This window comes from Impatiens glandulifera, chromosome 3, assembly GCF_907164915.1.
Source record: "Impatiens glandulifera chromosome 3, dImpGla2.1, whole genome shotgun sequence".
Classification (NCBI taxonomy): Eukaryota; Viridiplantae; Streptophyta; class Magnoliopsida; order Ericales; family Balsaminaceae; genus Impatiens; species Impatiens glandulifera.
This window is the reverse complement of record NC_061864.1, coordinates 29680443-29698962: the sequence shown is the minus strand read 5'-3', so window position 1 is coordinate 29698962 and position 18520 is coordinate 29680443. Positions and strand designations below refer to the sequence as shown.

Genomic DNA, 18520 nt, shown 5'->3' with positions numbered 1-18520 from the left:
ACATTCATGAAGGCGATTTAGTCCTAAAGAAGAACTTACGGATATTAGACCATAGAGGGAAATTCCAAATAGCATGGGAAGGACCCTACCTCGTCAAGAAGGTCTTTTCAAGCGGCGCCACGAGATTGACCACCTTGGACGGAGAAGAACTCTCAGCACCCGTCAATGTGGACATGCTCAAAAGATACTTTGTCTAAAGCATGCGTGTTGAATCCCATAAATCAAAGTTCATAACTTCACAAGTTGTGAAGTACGTCAGACCTGATCTCTCTCGAGAGTACGTAGGCAGCCCATCTAGGGTGCGGTCACCACTATCAATTATCGAAAGAAGTTGATAGACATTTCATTTCACATTACATCGCATACATTCATTGCATATATACATCAAAAAGGGACTTAATCACACTATAAGTTGACTCTTAAACCAAAAACTCATAGTCAACACTTGGGGCATTTTTATTAAAATAAAAATGAGCACAAGATCCTCACAAAGTCCCACTTGAGAAAATACAACGCCCGAAGCTAAAGTATTTTTCTCTTCGACTTAGGATCTAAACGTTTTCAAAAAAATTAAAACAAACATTTTTCACAAACAACGTGCATGGAACTACGTTGGACATGAATTCCCTTAGCTATGGGATACGTAGGCAGCTTGTATGAGCCCGATCCTAAACATTTTCAAAAATCAAACCCTGTATCGACAATAGGGGCATTTTATGAAAATGAAATGATTGAAAGATCCTCACAGAGTTACCTTAAATGAGTAAATATAACGCCTAACACATGGCTAAAGCACTTTATTCTCTAACAGTTTAGGATCTTAAAATATTTTCATCTTAAGTCACTTGCAACTCTAGCAGATACGTAAACAACCTCCCTAGCTTAAGTCAATTTCCACTCCAGTAGACACTTAAGAAATTCCCACAATTCAAGTCAATTGCAACTCCAACAAAAACCTGAGAAATCAACCTCAACGAAATGCGGAATCATGATCTATCCGTGATACAATTTCGGAACTAGGTTCAGACCTGATTTTTCCTTTTATGAGAATATGTAGGCAACTTTTCACAAGTACAATCCCAACTCCCCAACAAGCCAAATCTTGAGCTAGGACAAAATACATCCCCATAGAGTTCAAGCCAATGAGAAATTGGGATCACAAATATATCCAAAACAATCAAACCCCTTGTGTCAAAACTAGGGGCATTTGTGGAAGATAAAAATAAGATAGACCCCTAAATTTTTCTAGTGCCAAGCGAACTGATGAGCTAGTACAAGAAATAAGTAGGGATGCGGGAAAATACGTTTCTCCCCAATGGATGTCTCTTGAAGAACTAATATAACTAGTGAGATCCGAGTAAAGCACTTCAAAAACGGATCTACGTCGAGCCTAGACAAAAGCTTAAACTACTGATGTTTAATAGGGATCTCATAAAAAGATGAATGCCCAAACTCGAAACCATGTCATCAACAAAGGCGATGTCTCGTCTCAATTGGAGGTCAAGTGCCAAAGATTTAAGACCTCAAGAAAAGTAAATTCAATTAAAAAAGACTGTGTTGGTTGTGATATGAAATATAATATTGTTGTTCATTTAGATTTTATCTAATTGCTAAGAAAGAATAAAGTGTTTGAATCTATCAGATACACTCCGGTCATAAAGAAAAGAGGCCGAAGAAAATAGAACAATACTCGTAGAGGTTGAGATATTGAAATCACCATTTGTTGTTCATCTAGACTCTTGTTAAAATTGCCAATGCAAGAACAAGAATGTACCGATTCTATTAAATATACCCTGAGTATAAAAAGAGCCCAATGCCTTAGAATCTGAGGCAAATTGACCTCCGAATTTGAGAAACGAAATTCAGCCTCATGATGCATGGTTGAAATATTAAGCATTCGAGCGAACAAATCCCTCGTAAGACAAGTCCCTAAAAGTGACAGCATTAATCTCAAAGAACATCGGTTACATGTGGTTTCCTCTCGACACACTCTAACGAAGAAAGTATAGAATTGATTCTTGAAAGTATTTCAAGACCGTTGAAAAGACGCTAGTGCCTTGAAAATTAAGGAAGTCTAACTTCGAACTTAAATCACTAAACAGAGTTGTGATTAAAAAGTGTTTCTCTAAACTGACCAGCAATACTTTGATTTATAATAATCACTAAGCATAATTGTGATTAAAAAGTATTTCGCTAAACTGACCAGCGCTACTTAAATCTATATGATCACTAAGTAGAATTGTGATTAAATAAGTATTTCGCTAAACTGACCAGCGATACTTAGATTTATAATAATCACTAAGCAGAATTGTGATTAAATAATATTTCGCTAAACTAACCAGCGATACTTAAATTTATAATAATCACTAAGCAGAAATGTGATTAAATAGTATTTCGCTAAACTGACCAACGATACTTAAATCTATATAATCACTAAGCATAATTGTGATTAAATAGTATTTCGCTAAACTGACCAACGATACTTAAACTATATAATCACTAAGTAGAATTGTGATTAAATAGTATTTCGATAAACTGATCAACAATACTTAGATTTATATAATCACTAAGCAGAATTTTGATTAAATTGTATTTCGCTAAACTGACCAGCAATACTTAGATTTATATAATCACTAAGCAGAATTGTGATTAAATAGTATTTCGCTAAACTGACCAATGATACTTAGATTTATATAATCACTAATTAGAATTGTGATTAAATAGTATTTCACTAAACTGACCAGCGACACTTGAATCTATATAATCACTAATCAAAATTATGATTAAATAGTATTTCGCTAAACTGACCAGCGATGCTTAAATCTATATTAATCTCTAAGAAGAATTGTGATTAAATAAGTATTTCGCTAAACTGACCAGCGAAACTTAAATCTATATAATCACTAAGTAGAATTGTGATTAAATAAGTATTTCGCTAAACTAACAAACGAAACTTAAATCTATAATAATCATTAAGCAGAATTGTGATTAAATAGTATTTCGCTAAACTGACCAGCGATACTTAAATCTATTATAATCATTAAGCAGAGTTGTGATTATATAGTATTTCACTAAACTGACCAGTGATACTTAAATCTATAATAATCACTGAGTAGAGTTGTGATTAGAATAATCATTAAGATTTTTTCGCTCCATATGAAAAGAGAGAAAAAATAATCACTAAATAGAGTTGTGATTAAAATGATTATTAAATTGCTCAATGAAAAGAGTAATAAACAATAAACACAATCAGCAAACTAAGTTATGTCTCCACATCAAAGATTTCCAGTAAGGCATTTGGAAAAATATACTAAATTTGTTCTAGATATCACCTTGGGATTCATGAATAACTTTTGTTTTCTTAGAAAGGTACTTTGTCAAACAAATTTCCTTTAGATCTCGTGCTTATAATTAAATTTCGAAACCCGATAGTAGAAAAGGAGAACCTCTATTCTCAGTACGCCCGTCAAACGTATCGGTCTTTTTGCGCCAACGATGATTAGGCGGGAGAAATCGTCGATGACTCATGTAACACTCCATCTGGAAATTTGTTAACCTTAATGATGCAGTGTTCTGATTACAAGACGGACATGCCAATTTCCCCTTTGTATTCCATCTCGATAAATTTGCATATGTCAGAAAATCATTAATAGTCCACATAAGAGTTGCTCGCAACTTAAAATATTGTTTTCTGCTTGTATCGTTTGTCTTCACACCGATATGCCACAATTCCATCAACTCTTCAATAAGTGGGTCAAGAAATACGTCAATGCAATCTCCTGGACTTTTTGGTCCTGGAATTAGCATTGATAGAAGAAAATTTCTTTTGTCCATACATGTGGTTAGAGAGACGTTGTAAGGGATGAGAATAACTGGACAAATGTTGTATGGTATTTTTTCGCTAGCAAAGGGTTAAAAACCATCACTTTCCAAACCAAGTCGCACATTCCGAGGTTCTACTAAGAAATCTGAGTACAAGTTATCAAAGATCTTCCATGTCATTGAATTAGCAGGATGCCTAAACATATCATCTTCGGGATTATTATCTTTATGCCAAGTCATGCGTGGAGAAGTTTTGGAACACATGTATAATCTTTGCAACCTCGGTTTTAATGGAAAATACCGCAACACCTTATTGGGTATATATTTGCCATTCACCATCATTCGAATTGCACCACTAGATTTATTGATATTCCATCTAGAAAGCCCACAAACTTTACATTGCTGCAAATCCTTATCCTCTTTACGAAAAAGCATGCAATCATTCTTACACACGTCAATTTTTTCGTACGATAGACCCATGTCTGTAATGAATTTCTTGCACTCATAATACGAATTTGGTAGATGATTATGAACCGGTAGTATTTCTTCCTTCAATAAACTCATCAACAAATCAAATGACGTGTTTATCCACTAACCTAAATTCTTTATGTGAAGAAGTTTAAGAAGAGATGAGACTTTGAAAATGCGAAAACCTTCATACAAAGGTAGATTTGAATCGTCCAACAATTTGTAAAACGTTTTAGAATCATCAACGGGATTCTCATTTTCACTCGAATGTTCATGATCATTGTTGACATTAGGGTACAAATCAGCAATAATGTTGGGTCAAATTAGTATGACTAACGATATTTTAATGATGTATTTGTAAAACTTTAATGATGAATGAAGCTAAGCCGTCTAATTGTTTTTGTGCATGTGCATCAAAAATGCTAAGTTAGACTTAGCTTGAAACAGGCTTATTAGACATATTGTTTGTTAGACGCGCTGCTAGTTAGACGTGTAGTCTAACGGATACATAGTTAAACGTGTAGTCTAACAGATACGTAGTTAGACGTGCATTCTAACGGATACGTTGTTAGACGTGCATTCTAACGGATACGTAGTTAGACGTGTATTCTAACAGATACGTAGTTAGACGTGCATTCTAACAGATACGTCGTTAGACGTGCATTCTAACAGTTACGTCGTTAGACGTGCATTCTAACAGATACGTCGTTAGATATGCATTCTAACGGATACGTAGTTAGACGTGCATTCTAACAGATACGTAGTTAGACGAGCATTCTAACGGATACGTAGTTAGACGTGCATTCTAACGGATACATAGTTAGACGTGCATTCTAACGGATACGTAGTTAGACGTGCAGTCTAACAGATACGTAGTTAGACGTGCAGTCTAACGAATACGTAGTTAGACGTGTATTCTAACGGATACGTTGTCAGACGTGCAGTCTAAAGGATACGTAGTTAGACGAGCAGTCTAACGGATACGTAGTTAGACGTGCACTCTAAGGGATACGTAGTTAGACGTGCATTCTAACGGATACGTAGTTAGACGTGTAGTCTAACGGATACGTAGTTTGACATGCATTCTAACGGATACGTAGTTAGACGTGCATTTTAATAGATACGTAGTTAGACGTTTATTCTAACAGATACGTCGTTAGACGTGCATTCTGACAGATACGTCGTTAGACGTGCATTCTAACAGATACGTCGTTAGACGTGCATTCTAACAGATACGTCGTCAGACGTGCATTCTAACAGATACGTCGTTAGATGTGCATTCTAACAGATACGTAGTTAGACGTGCATTTTAACAGATATGTAGTTAGACGTGCATTCTAACGAATACGTCGTTAGATGTGCATTTTAACGGATACGTCGTTAGACGTGCATTCTAACGGATACGTCGTTAGACGTGAATTCTAACGGATACGTCGTTAGACGCGCATTCTAACGGAGACGTCGTTAGACGCGCATTCTAACGGATACGTAGTTAGACGCGCATTCTAACGGATACGTAGTTAGACGTGCGGTCTAACGGATACGTAGTTAGACGTGCGGTCTAACGGATACGTAGTTAGACGTGCGGTCTAACGGATACGTAGTTAGACGTGCGGTCTAACGGATACGTAGTTAGACGTGCGGTCTAACGGATACGTAGTTAGACGTGCATTTTAATAGATACGTAGTTAGACGTTTATTCTAACAGATACGTCGTTAGACGTGCATTCTAACAGATACGTCGTTAGACGTGCATTCTAACAGATACGTCGTCAGACGTGCATTCTAACAGATACGTCGTTAGATGTGCATTCTAACGGATACGTAGTTAGACGTGCATTCTAACAGATATGTAGTTAGACGTGCATTCTAACGAATACGTCGTTAGACGTGCATTTTAACGGATACGTCGTTAGACGTGCATTCTAACGGATACGTCGTTAGACGTGAATTCTAACGGATACGTCGTTAGACGTGCATTCTAACGGAGACGTCGTTAGACGCGCATTCTAACGGATACGTAGTTAGACGCGCATTCTAACGGATACGTAGTTAGACGTGCAGTCTAACGGATACGTAGTTAGACGTGCGGTCTAACGGATACGTAGTTAGACGTGCGGTCTAACGGATACGTAGTTAGACGTGCGGTCTAACGGATACGTAGTTAGACGTGCGGTCTAATGGATACGTAGTTAGACGTGCGGTCTAACGGATACGTAGTTAGACGTGCGGTCTAACGGGTATGTAGTTAGACGTGTGTTCTAACAGATACGTAGTTAGACGTGCGATCTAACAAATACATAGTTAGACGTGCGGTCTAACGGATACGTAGTTAAACGTGTAGTCTAACAGATGAAAGTTAGACGCTAACGTCTAACTCCTTTAGACTAGTCTGAAGTGACACGTAGTTAGACGTTCCGTCTAACTCCATTAGACTTGGTGGTCTAATGGATCCAATTATTAGACGTAGGACGTCTAATTTCCTTAGACTTGGCAGTCTAATGGAGCACGTCCAATGCCTCGCTTCAGCAGTTGCTTGAAGTCATCATCCGTCTACCCACGATCAACTACATGTTCGCTACTCCTGCTCCACTTATCCATGTAGAACAGTACGACAACCAATTGCATCCAATGAATGAATGCCACGTAATTAAATATTCTTTCCACTACTTGTTCCTTGTAGGACAATTCTAAAAGAATATCTGGCGCACTACTAGATTGGTACGACCACGATCTTTGTGCACAGATTCTGTTGTACTTGTGTACTATGGAGGCTTTCCAATGGGTTTTGTCACGTTTCAATGCAGAAGATTCGACCGTTGGTACCTATCTTTTATTTAAAGATTTTCAAGGACAACGGACGAGCAACCAATCTCACACACCATCTTACTAATTGCTTTCTTACTTACTAATTTTGTACATCACATTCAAGTGAGAGATAGAATCAAAGCATTGTCTAGCTGATTGATATTCTAAAACATTCTGTAAGTTGAACATAGTTTGTTCTGTTCAACAATTAGCTAGCAAGAAAATTGTATTTGATTCAAAGAATGTATAGTGAATCCTTTCGGTGGTTGGAAGAAGGGGTGATGTAGGAGAGTTTGCTTCGAACATCCCTAAACAACCTGTTGTGTCTTTTTCATTCTGTGTTAACTTTTCGAACTGGTTCTTAGTTTCAAACCTGAGCAAACGTTTCCGCACTTTAATCGCTTCAAGAGTTTTCAAGGGTTTGTGAAGAATAAAAAGTGATATAAATCCTTAATAGGATTTCTATCAAACCGTGTTATAGAAGTTGTCATTAATAGTTAGACCCCCATCTCTATTGGTGTCACCGATCCTTTCAAATAATATCTTCTATTAGATTATCCTCACAAACGTCAACAGGTTCGTCTTCCATGATATAACTCTCGTTATTTGGTGCTATATTGATCGGTTCGTCTTCAAACTCATCTTCCTCTACATTCTCACTAACAACATTTACATTCTGACATTCAATTCTCTTTTCACCGTGAAAATACCAAAAACCATAATTTTGTCTTATGTATAATACAACCAGATGAGATCTAACGACGGTCTTATTCTCATACACTCGATTTGCACACCTTACACAAGGACATGCAATAGACTATTTACCCATAAATCTTTCAGCAAATTCTATGAATTTGTCAACCCCCTCAATATATTTTGGATCGGTACGAAGTATAGTCATCCATGTTTTGTCTGGGACTACCATTAGGACTAGACAAAATATTATTATGTCAAATAAAGTTTTTTATTTTTAAATTAACCATAAACCTAACTAGTCTAATTATTTAATATATAATTCAATAAACTATCATAACCTAATCAACATACAATTCAATAATCTAACAATTCAATAATCCAATAAAGCAATAACCTAACATACAAATAATCCAATAATGCAATAATCTAACATACAAATAATTCATTAATCTAACAATCCAATAATCTAACATTCTAATAATCTAACATTCAAATAATCTAACTTAATCTCAAATACAATTAACAACCAATCCAATATATAATTTAACCTAACATCAAATAATATAACAATCTAACTAATCTAACAATAATGCACTAACCTAACATACAAATAATTCATTAATGCAATAACCTAAAATACAAATAATACATTAATCTAACTAATCAATTAATCTAATTAAAGGAATTTGATGACTAACCAGTATATCGACGAAAGACAACGACGACAACAACAACAACAAATTCAATCAGCGAAAGAGAACCTTCAAACTTCAAATAAGAAAAGTGAATCAAAGAACTCAAACACAATCTTTTTCAATCAAAAGAACCGAACAAAAGAACCGAAGAGAAGTTTTCTTTTCTTTTGCCGAGTAAAAGGGGTATTTAAACAATATTTGAAACAAATTATTTGAAATTTGTATCACTCTCAAACATATCTCTATAGCTTCATTTAACTATATATAGCCACAATGTAGATAAATAAATATGATACAAAATTTACAACTTAAGGGTTGATATTGACTCCATCTAAACAATAAAAAATCTTTCTTACTATTGCAGGTTTAACAATAAATGATACTAGTATATGATTCCACTTATATTGGCTACATTGTACACAAAAGTCCCTAGTTTCAAGACTAAGCTAGAATAGATTCCAATAATTAGAATGTACAGATTCTTCTTCACGTGTAGAAAAATCCGGAAAAAGAATATATTGAAAACATATTTGAAAAAGAAATAAAGAAGTTACCTAATTGCAGGAACCTTAAACGGGCGGTAGAGGAGAGCTGATACAACCAGCAGGGGAATTGAAATTTCTGCAAAAAAGAGTATTAGAAATTGATTGAAAGAAGATAATGAAAGAAATAGATGAACTTACCTAATTGATTGTAGGGGCTTGAACGGGCGGCGGAGGAGATCGCATTCAACCGGTAGGAGGCTTGAACAGGAGGTGGAATAGAGAAAAGAAGAAGAAAACTTACTTGATTGCGGATGATCGACGTCTTCTACCGGTGACGACTTCAACAGACATGTGGCGGAGAAGAAGAAAACGGGAGCGCGGAGAAAAGAGAAGAAAGAAAGAAGGAAAAAAGAAAGAGGGCGGCGCGCTCTCGCGTTTTATTAGAGTCTTAGTAACGATTTAGATAAACCATTACTGATGTTAAATCGATATCAGTAACGGTTTTCTCAAGAACCGTTACTGATACCTCTTGTAAAGATGAAACGACAGGGCACGTATTAGTAATGATTTTCAAAATAATCGTTACTAGTACTATATTAGTAACGGTTTTGAAGGGAAACCATTACAAATAAACCTTCAAAAAATTTAAACTGAAGTCATATCAGTAACGGTTATACTAAAAATCGTTACTGATACCCCTTGTGAAGACGAAACGACATGGCGCGTATTAGTAATGGTTATCCTCAAAATCGTTACCAATATACTTTCAGTAACGGTTTCCCTCCAAAACCGTTACTGATATTCCTTGAGCAAAAGTTTAAATTGAAGACATATCCATAACGGTTATTCTCAAAACCGTTACTAATACACTTTAAGTTACGGTTTCCCTCCAAAACTGTTACTGATATTCCTTGAGTAAAATTTCAAATTGAAGGCATATTAGTAACCGTTATTCTTAAAATCGTTACCAATATACTTTCAGTAATGGTTTCTCTCCAAAACCGTTACTAATATTCCTTGAACAAAATTTAAAGTGAAGTCATATTAGTAACGGTTTTAACAATAACCGTTATTGATACCCTTAATTCCAAAAAAAACTTTTAAGAAGCTATTATTTGTAACGGTGATTCATTATGTCCGTTACTGAATATTTATAATAGTAACGGTATTATATAGCCTTTATTGATACCTTCATAACAGTATCGGTTATAATAAACCGTTACTAAAAAAAGTATCAGTAAGGGCATTCGAACGCCGTTAATAAGCTTCGTTACGGAAGCCTATTTTTCCACTAGTGTGATAAATTAAAGTAATAAAATTTAAATACCTGAATCGAGCCACCATCGATCGAATTCGCAATATGAAGATTCATCGATCGAGAAAGGAGTGACTAAGCTAGGTCGATAAAAGGATAGAGGTCTAACGTCGCGGACTAGCGGACAAGCTCTTCGTCGATCGAACGAGATGTAGGGTGGTGATGTAAAGAAGAAGATGGAAGAAGAAAATGGGGTTGTGATGGAGGAGAAGATGAAGCTCTCTCAATGGAGAATGTGGAGGAGAAGATGAAGCTCTCTCGATGGAGAATGTGGAGGAGAAGAGAGATGAAGTCATGTTTCAAACATATAAAGTCACGTCAATTAAAATAGAAAAACTAAATAGCCTCAAATGATAAAATATTTGATAGTTTAATGTCCTGTTTTAGAAAGGTGAATCTATCTAATTGATTAGGGTTTATCCTATCAACAAAAATGCATTATCAGGATATCATTTACTTACCATTTTATGAAGTGAAATCTGTTCCAACGTCAACATATAATTACTGAAGTGGAGCCTTGAAAGTAGCTACTAGATGTAGCATTGACTTCTGCTGCTATATATTGATAAGAATTTGGTAATAGTGTGATAAACTTTTGATTATCATCAGGTTTCTATTAAATGTGATAATTTTTTATTAGTTAATTCTCATGTCCATGTCCTTGATGCTTATGTGTGATTAAGGGAATAGATCGATGATCTCAAGTTCTTTTACTCCATTCATGATCTTTTCCTTTAACGTCGTCCACGATAGTTGGTTATATGAATTCAATTGAATTAATTGTCTTATGTTGTTCATGGTTTGTGTAGGATAAGAATTGTTATGATATCCAAACTTTGAATAATGTCATGTTTTGTTGCTTTGAATTAATTATCCAAATACTTTCACTTATAAACAATGGCTAATCACTGAATGAATTTGGGTTCTCCTAATTACATAAAGAAGCCTTGTTTTTATAAGAACAGTATATGACAACCTCTTAAATAAGTTGATGATGGAATGATTATAAGTTGACTATATAAGGCCTATTGGTTTATAAGGATGCAATACTATAGCTAGTGGTGGAATTGTCAATGCTCCTCCAAGCAACGATTTACGTAATTTAATGTGTAAATATTAATTTAAAAAAGTTTAATGTCTAAATGATAGAATTTGATGGTGCAGACACATACACACAAGGACAATCTTTGCAAAGACAAGTCCCACAACCACCATGGTCACAAGGACAACCCTCACAAGGACCATTCTCACAATGTCAATCCTCACAAAGACCATTCTCACAAGGAGAATCCTCACAAAGATCATTCTCACAAGGTCAATCCTCACAACAACCATTCTCACAAAGGCAATCCTCACAAGGAGAATTCTCTAGTGTACTTCATAATATTTTGGATAATATTAAGAAACTTATATCTTACGATATTATTTTACGTTTGTATATTTTAAAATAATAATTTTTTTTATCAATCATTAAATTAAAATGTACATGTACTGAAGTAGTTACACATTCATGTGAAGATGCAAGAATTGGTGGAGATAAAGATATAGAAATTGGTGGAAGTAGAGGTGCAAGTGAACCAAATTATTATTGGTGTCACTCAATTACAACATGGTATAAGGCCACTAGGCTTCATGTGGAGAGGTACACAGACAATTTCAACTAGACAACTACAAGATGCAATCATTGAACAAAAAGAAAATTGTTTGGAAAATACAAACTTACTAAGTGAATATGTAAGTTTTAATATATGAAGTTTTTATAAGGAGGTAGATTTTTAAATTTGAGTAGATGTATGTAATGAATACAGTATTATGAATTTGGGTAAATGTATGAATAGATGTATCTAATGAATATAGTATTTTGAATTTAGGATGTATGTAATGATGGATTTTGCTACTATATAATTTATGATATTATATGGATTTTTATTAATGTTATTTATGTATGTTTTTTTAGTTTATTTATTGACTACTTAGTGAATTAGGGTAACAAGAATATGAGAAAGTTAAAAGTGATTTATTTTATTATTTAAGAATGTTAATAAAAATAAATGTTGAAAATATATTAATTTGAAAAAAAAAAGAATTATTGTTAATTTTTTCAAAATGTCTAAGTTTGGTTAATGCATCTAAAATGTAAGTGTTTATTATTTAGGATTATGAATAAAAATAAATTTATAATATATATTAATTTTTAAAAAATGACATGTCAATCACATGTGTAATATTTTAACGGTGAGGAAACATAACGGATTTGAATGTTTTTATTAACAAATGATATATATGAACATTAAGCTGATCAACTATAGCGGTATGAACGAACAAAAATGAGTTCAGTTATATACGTGAATAATTCATTATAATTTAATGATAAAATTTGCATTCTTCCCGTTTATTTAACATTATCTTTTAATAATCCATACTCCGACCAACATGTTATTCAAATTATTTGTTTTGGTCGGTTCTTATACAGATTTGAGTATTCCACTCTTAAATAAATAAAATAAAAGCTTTCTCAAACTAATGGCCAGGACCATAGCGATTACGAAAGCGGCTTTGGACACTCATGCCGCCATGCCCATGCGTTTATAGTTTGCGATTTTAATAGATGATTAAAACGTGAAAAAATTGTTCCTTTTCTCTCTATTTATACTTATCATCATCATCTTCTTCCTCTCAACTCCATCCATAAACAACACAAAAAATGTCTTTCTCAGTTCTTACCACAATTCTCTCTCTAACCTCCCTTCTCCCTCTCCTCTTTCTTATTATCCAACACCATTACAAAACTCCTCGAATCAAATTTGGTCCTCCAACGTACCCAATCATTGGATGTATCATCTCATTCTACCATAACCGCCGCCGTCTCCTCCACTGGTATACTGACCTTTTATCAATCTCCCCGTCAAACACCATCGTCATCACCCGTCTAGGCTCATGTCGTACAATAATAACCGCAAACCCTCAAAACGTCGAATACATTCTCAAATCAAATTTCCATAACTACCCAAAAGGCCATAAATTTACTGAGATTCTCGGCGATTTTCTCGGCACAGGAATCTTTAACGCCGACGGGAAGCTCTGGAGCTCCCAACGTAAGTTAGCAAGTCATGATTTCAGCGCCAAGACGTTGAAAGAATTCGTCTTTAAAGTTCTAGAAGACGAAATTGAGAACCGGCTTATTCCGTATCTAATCTCCACTGCGAAAACAGGGCAAGTTATTGATTTCCAAGAATTAATGACCAGATTGGGTTTCGACATAATTTGTCGGGTCTCACTCGGGTTCGACCCGGATTGTCTGGATCTCTCCAATCCGCCGCCGCCGCTTTTAGTTTCATTTGATAACGCGGCGGCTTCAAGTGCTATCCGCGGCGCCGCCCCTATTCAGATAATTTGGAAAATCAAGAAATTGTTAAACATGGGGACAGAAAGAAATTTGAGAGATTCAGTCGGAGCTATTCACGTCAGCATCAACGAGATTATTCAGAAGAGGAAGAGAGAGAAACTCGCCGGAGGAGATAGGAACGATCTGTTGTCGAGAATGCTTGACGCCGGTATGGATGATGACATGGCGAGGGATATGGCCATAAGTTTTCTCATGGCAGGAAAGGATACCACGTCGGCCGCACTTACGTGGCTGTTTTGGCTGTTGACGTGTCATCGCGACGTGGAAACTGGGATCGTTCGTGAGTTGTCGTCGGCGTCGGCGGAGAAGAAGAAGAATATGGATTTCGAAGATATTAAGAATATGGATTTTCTTAAGGCGTGTTTGTGTGAAACTATGAGGCTTTATCCGCCGGTGGCGTGGGATTCAAAGCACGCCGGAGACCGTGATTTGTTGCCGGACGGGACGGTGGTTTATAAAGGGGATAGGGTGACTTATTTTCCTTATGGAATGGGGAGAATGGAAGAGTTGTGGGGCAAAGACCGGTTGGAGTTTAGACCAGACCGGTGGTTTGTTGAACCGAATGGTGGAGAAATGAAGAAGGTTAGCCCTTATGTGTATCCTATTTTTCAGGCCGGTCCTAGAGTTTGTTTAGGGAAGGAGATGGCGTTTATACAGATGAAGTATGTGGCGGCGTCTATCTTGAGACGGTTTGAGGTTTTTCCGGCGGCGGCGCAAAAGAAAATTCCGATCTTTGTTCCACTTTTGACGGCTCATATGCTTGGTGGATTTCAAGTCAATATTTGTGAGAAAGAACAGCCACTTGTGTAGCACATGTGACTATTAAATGTTTTTTTGTTTATGATCTTTTTTTAAGTGATTATTTTGGATTTTTTTTAGTTAAATTATTATTTAAAGATAATTGTATTTTTTATGTTTAAATAAAACTAATATGTTACCTGATTATCATGTTAAACATAATATTTATACAAACTAGATATGAAATAATCTTATGCAAAAAAATAAGTTCAAAATTTTTGAATTTATTTAAATATCCTTCATATATTTTATTATTATTTAGTTAAATGTATCCTCTCTTTTTTACAATACTTTTTTTTAGTATTTTTTATTACAAGTTCAAATGTTTCTATTTAAAAAAATAATACAATGAAATTTATATTTTATTTAATTTTTTTAAAAATTATTTAATATATATATATATATGTGTAACGTCCAAATCTCGTCCTTCAAGAATACCGCGTAACACGAGTAACCAAAATGATTTGCATGATTATAGCTCGTTTAAAATGTTTAATTTTGAATTAGCTTTGACTTTTCTAGAAGTGTCATTTACTTTACTTCTCGAGAACTATAAAAAAAAAATTGTGTGTTCAAGCACATTTTAGAGATTATATTCTTGGTTTGGTGTTTAATTACACGTGAAAAAGGGTATTGACTTTATGTTTCATGTGCCCGTCACATTACGATCTCTATTTTAAACTTTTGATCATTTAGAAATATAATATTTTATACCTTATTTATTTATTACGTTTGAATACATGCATCTAAGTATAAATTCAAAGCATAAACATGTGTCTAGTTTGGTATCAATTTGTCTCTACAAACATGCATCTACATTATTGTCATAATACAATATTCTAAAACTATGTAGAAAATGCAAGTGTTTGTAGGTGAGGAATGGGGCTCCAAAACATTACAAATGACTCAGAGTAAAGCTCCAATTGATCCCACAACAAAGAACAACAATGTCCGTAAAAACTAAAAATCTATATATCCAATTTATAAAATTAAAATAATTATTTTAATTTATTTTTTAATAAATAAAATTAAAACAATTAACCTAATGGCCAAAAAACCCAATGAAACAATTAATTAGATTAATTATTGTGATAATTAAAGCTTAATTAATTAATGAAAATAGCTAAAAAAAAAATATTATTTTGGATAAATGTTGTATTTATTTTATCCTAAAATAATTTTATAAAAAATATATGGATTAAAATAAATAATTTAGGATGAAATGAGGTACCCATTTCATCCCCAAAATTATCTATTTATCCCTAAAATATACAAAAATAAAATAAAATAAATTGACATAATATTTGTAATATTTATTTTAAAAATTTGTGTATTTAAAAAAGATTAAAATTAAAGTCAAAATGGTAAAATGAAAAATTAATTTCAAACAAACCCTAAATCTTTAAAATAAAAAATAAAATTTGTAATATGTGTAATTGAAATCACGAAATTCGGCTGCAGCAAGGACCAGAACCATCGGATGAACATTTAATTGTCATACAACGCTCCTAGAATGGTTGTGTAGCCTATTGCATCGGAGGGAACTCTCGCCCGCGCCACATCCAATCAGTTAACGCGGAAGTTATCTTCGTCCATCAAAACGCAACAGAACACCCAAGTCTTGACAGACCGCTAACGGAACTCCCCACGATCGTCAAATGCGCATGAAACGACGTCATTCAACCGCCGCCGTCATCTTCATCGCGACGCTAGAAAGATAAAGATGATGTCTCATCTTTTGATTTTCCAAAAATGGAACTTTCTCAACCGTCAACCAAATCAGCTGATTCAAAAGGTGAAATGATCACCTTACCACGGTGATCATTTCTCCTACATCACTAGGGAAAATTCATCCTTATTCCAGCAAGGGGGATGAAGAACAGAGAAAACGTCATTAATGGCTTTTGGATGATTCAATCCACTTGAAGTCTCCACCGACTTAGAAAGGTTATAAACAGTCTCCCTCAACACTTCTGAAGGCAAGAGATAACATCTCAAGCCCTTGTCGAGTTATGGATCCTACACTTATAATAAACTCTACAAAAGTTAATTAGAGTTTACGGGGTTTGTAATTGGATTTGGGCTTAGGCCTGACCAAGAGTTATTTATGTTTTATAACCTAAATTTTATCTTATAAATATGTTATTATTAATGGTTTATATTGGATAAGACAAAATTCTATAGAGATATAGTGTGAGGAAAAAACTCTATATTTTTTTTTCTTCATAGTGAAATCTGGTGGCGGCTGAAGTGGACGTAGCTCATTTGAATGAACCACTATAAATGTGTGTCTTCTTGTGTTCTTCTTTTCTTGCGTTTTATATATTGTTTAAGTAGGTCAGATTTGGGGATCCAAATCCTAACAACTGCTATTAGAGTTGCTAGACTAGGTTGAATCATTAAAAACGATGGAAAACGAAAATAGTATATGACACTAGATTGGAAGATTTGATGGAACATAATATGCATTCTGGAGGATGCAGATTGAGGATTATCTCTATAGAAAGAAGCTTCATGTTCCTTTAAGTGAGAAACTAGAGGAGATGGATGAAGCTGAATGGAAACTCCTTGATATACATATTTTGAGAGTTGTCGATTGACGCTAGCCAAGACAATGGCTCACAATGTAACAAAGGAGAAGACCACCATGAGTCTAATGGAAGCTCTTTCTGTTATGTACGAGAAACCGTCTGCTAACAACAAGGTACATTTAATGAAGAGACTATTTTACTTAAGAATGGTTGATGGTACTTCTATAACTACTAATTTGAAAAAAATCAATATAATTGTGAATCAACTACTATCTGTTGAGATTGATTTTGGGGACAAAGTTAGTGCCCTGATTTTGTTAGTATCTCTACCAAATAGTTGAGAACCTGTGAGGGTAGAAATTAGTAACTTTGTTGGAACTTCTAAATTGAAATTTATTAAAGTTAGAGATCGAATTCTTGTTGAAAAGATTCGTAAAATTGATTCTGGTGAAACGTTTAAAAGTTCTATTATGAATTTTGAAAACAGGGGTAAAGATAATGATAGAAATATCAACCATGATAATAGCATATATATGTCGAGGAATAGGAGGAGTCAGTCTAAGTCTGGACGGACATTTGATTGCTCGAATTGTGGTAAGTATGGTCACTTGAAGAGAAACTGTAAAGCACCGAAGAGAAACAGTGATGATAAAAATGATGCAGTCAACACAGTTACATAAATTGTCACAGATGCGTTGCTTCTATCTGTTGATAGCCCGATAAATTCATGAGTTTTGGATTTAGTTGTGTCTTTCCACACCACTTCCCATAAAGAATTAATGGAGAATTATGTGGCTAAAAATTGTGGGAAAGTTTATCTCGCAGATGGTGAGCCACTGGATATTGTTGGCATGGGGATATCAAATTGAAGATGGAATATGGTTATGTTTGGAAGATTAATAAGGTGAGACACATTCCATGTTTAATGTGCAATCTGATTTTTGTTACACAACTTGATGAAGAAGGTCATAATTTCAGTTGTAGAAATTTTGCGTGGAAGGTGACTAAAAGAGTAATAGTCGTTGCTCCTAGGTCACAAAACTAGAACGTTATACACGACTTCAACTTCTAGAAAAATAATTGTTGATGTAGTTGATGACTCAAAAATAGTGAGTTGTGGCATTGCAGGTTGGGCCATATGAGCGAAAAATGGATGAAAATTCTTTTGAAGAATGGTTAGATTCCAGAAATGAAGTTTGTTGAACATCAGTTATACAAAATATGCGTTCTTAGAAAATAAAATGGGTGAGTTTCTTAAAGATTGGGAAGGAGCTCAAAAAAGAAAGGCTAGAGTTGGTACACTTATGTGTGGGGACCTACACATGTTTCTTCTATTGGAGGATCATACTACTACGTGACTTTTATAAATGATTCGACAAGAAAAAACTATGAGTTTACTTTATGAAGCACACAAGTCTGAAGTATTTGTTATTTTCAAGAAATGGAAGGCTTTGGTTGAAAATGAAATAAACAAGAAGGTTAAGTGTTTGAGAGTC

General features: G+C 34.6%; 1 protein-coding gene across 1 annotated transcript; it reads left to right on the top strand.

Annotated features, from left to right (window-relative positions):
- The first annotated feature begins 12993 nt into the window (after window positions 1-12993).
- Window positions 12994-14505, top strand: LOC124930130 (cytochrome P450 94B3). Its single transcript, XM_047470491.1, has one exon. The coding sequence runs from the start codon at window positions 12994-12996 to the stop codon at window positions 14503-14505; it is 1512 nt and encodes a 503-aa protein (XP_047326447.1).
- Window positions 14506-18520: the final 4015 nt, after the last annotated feature.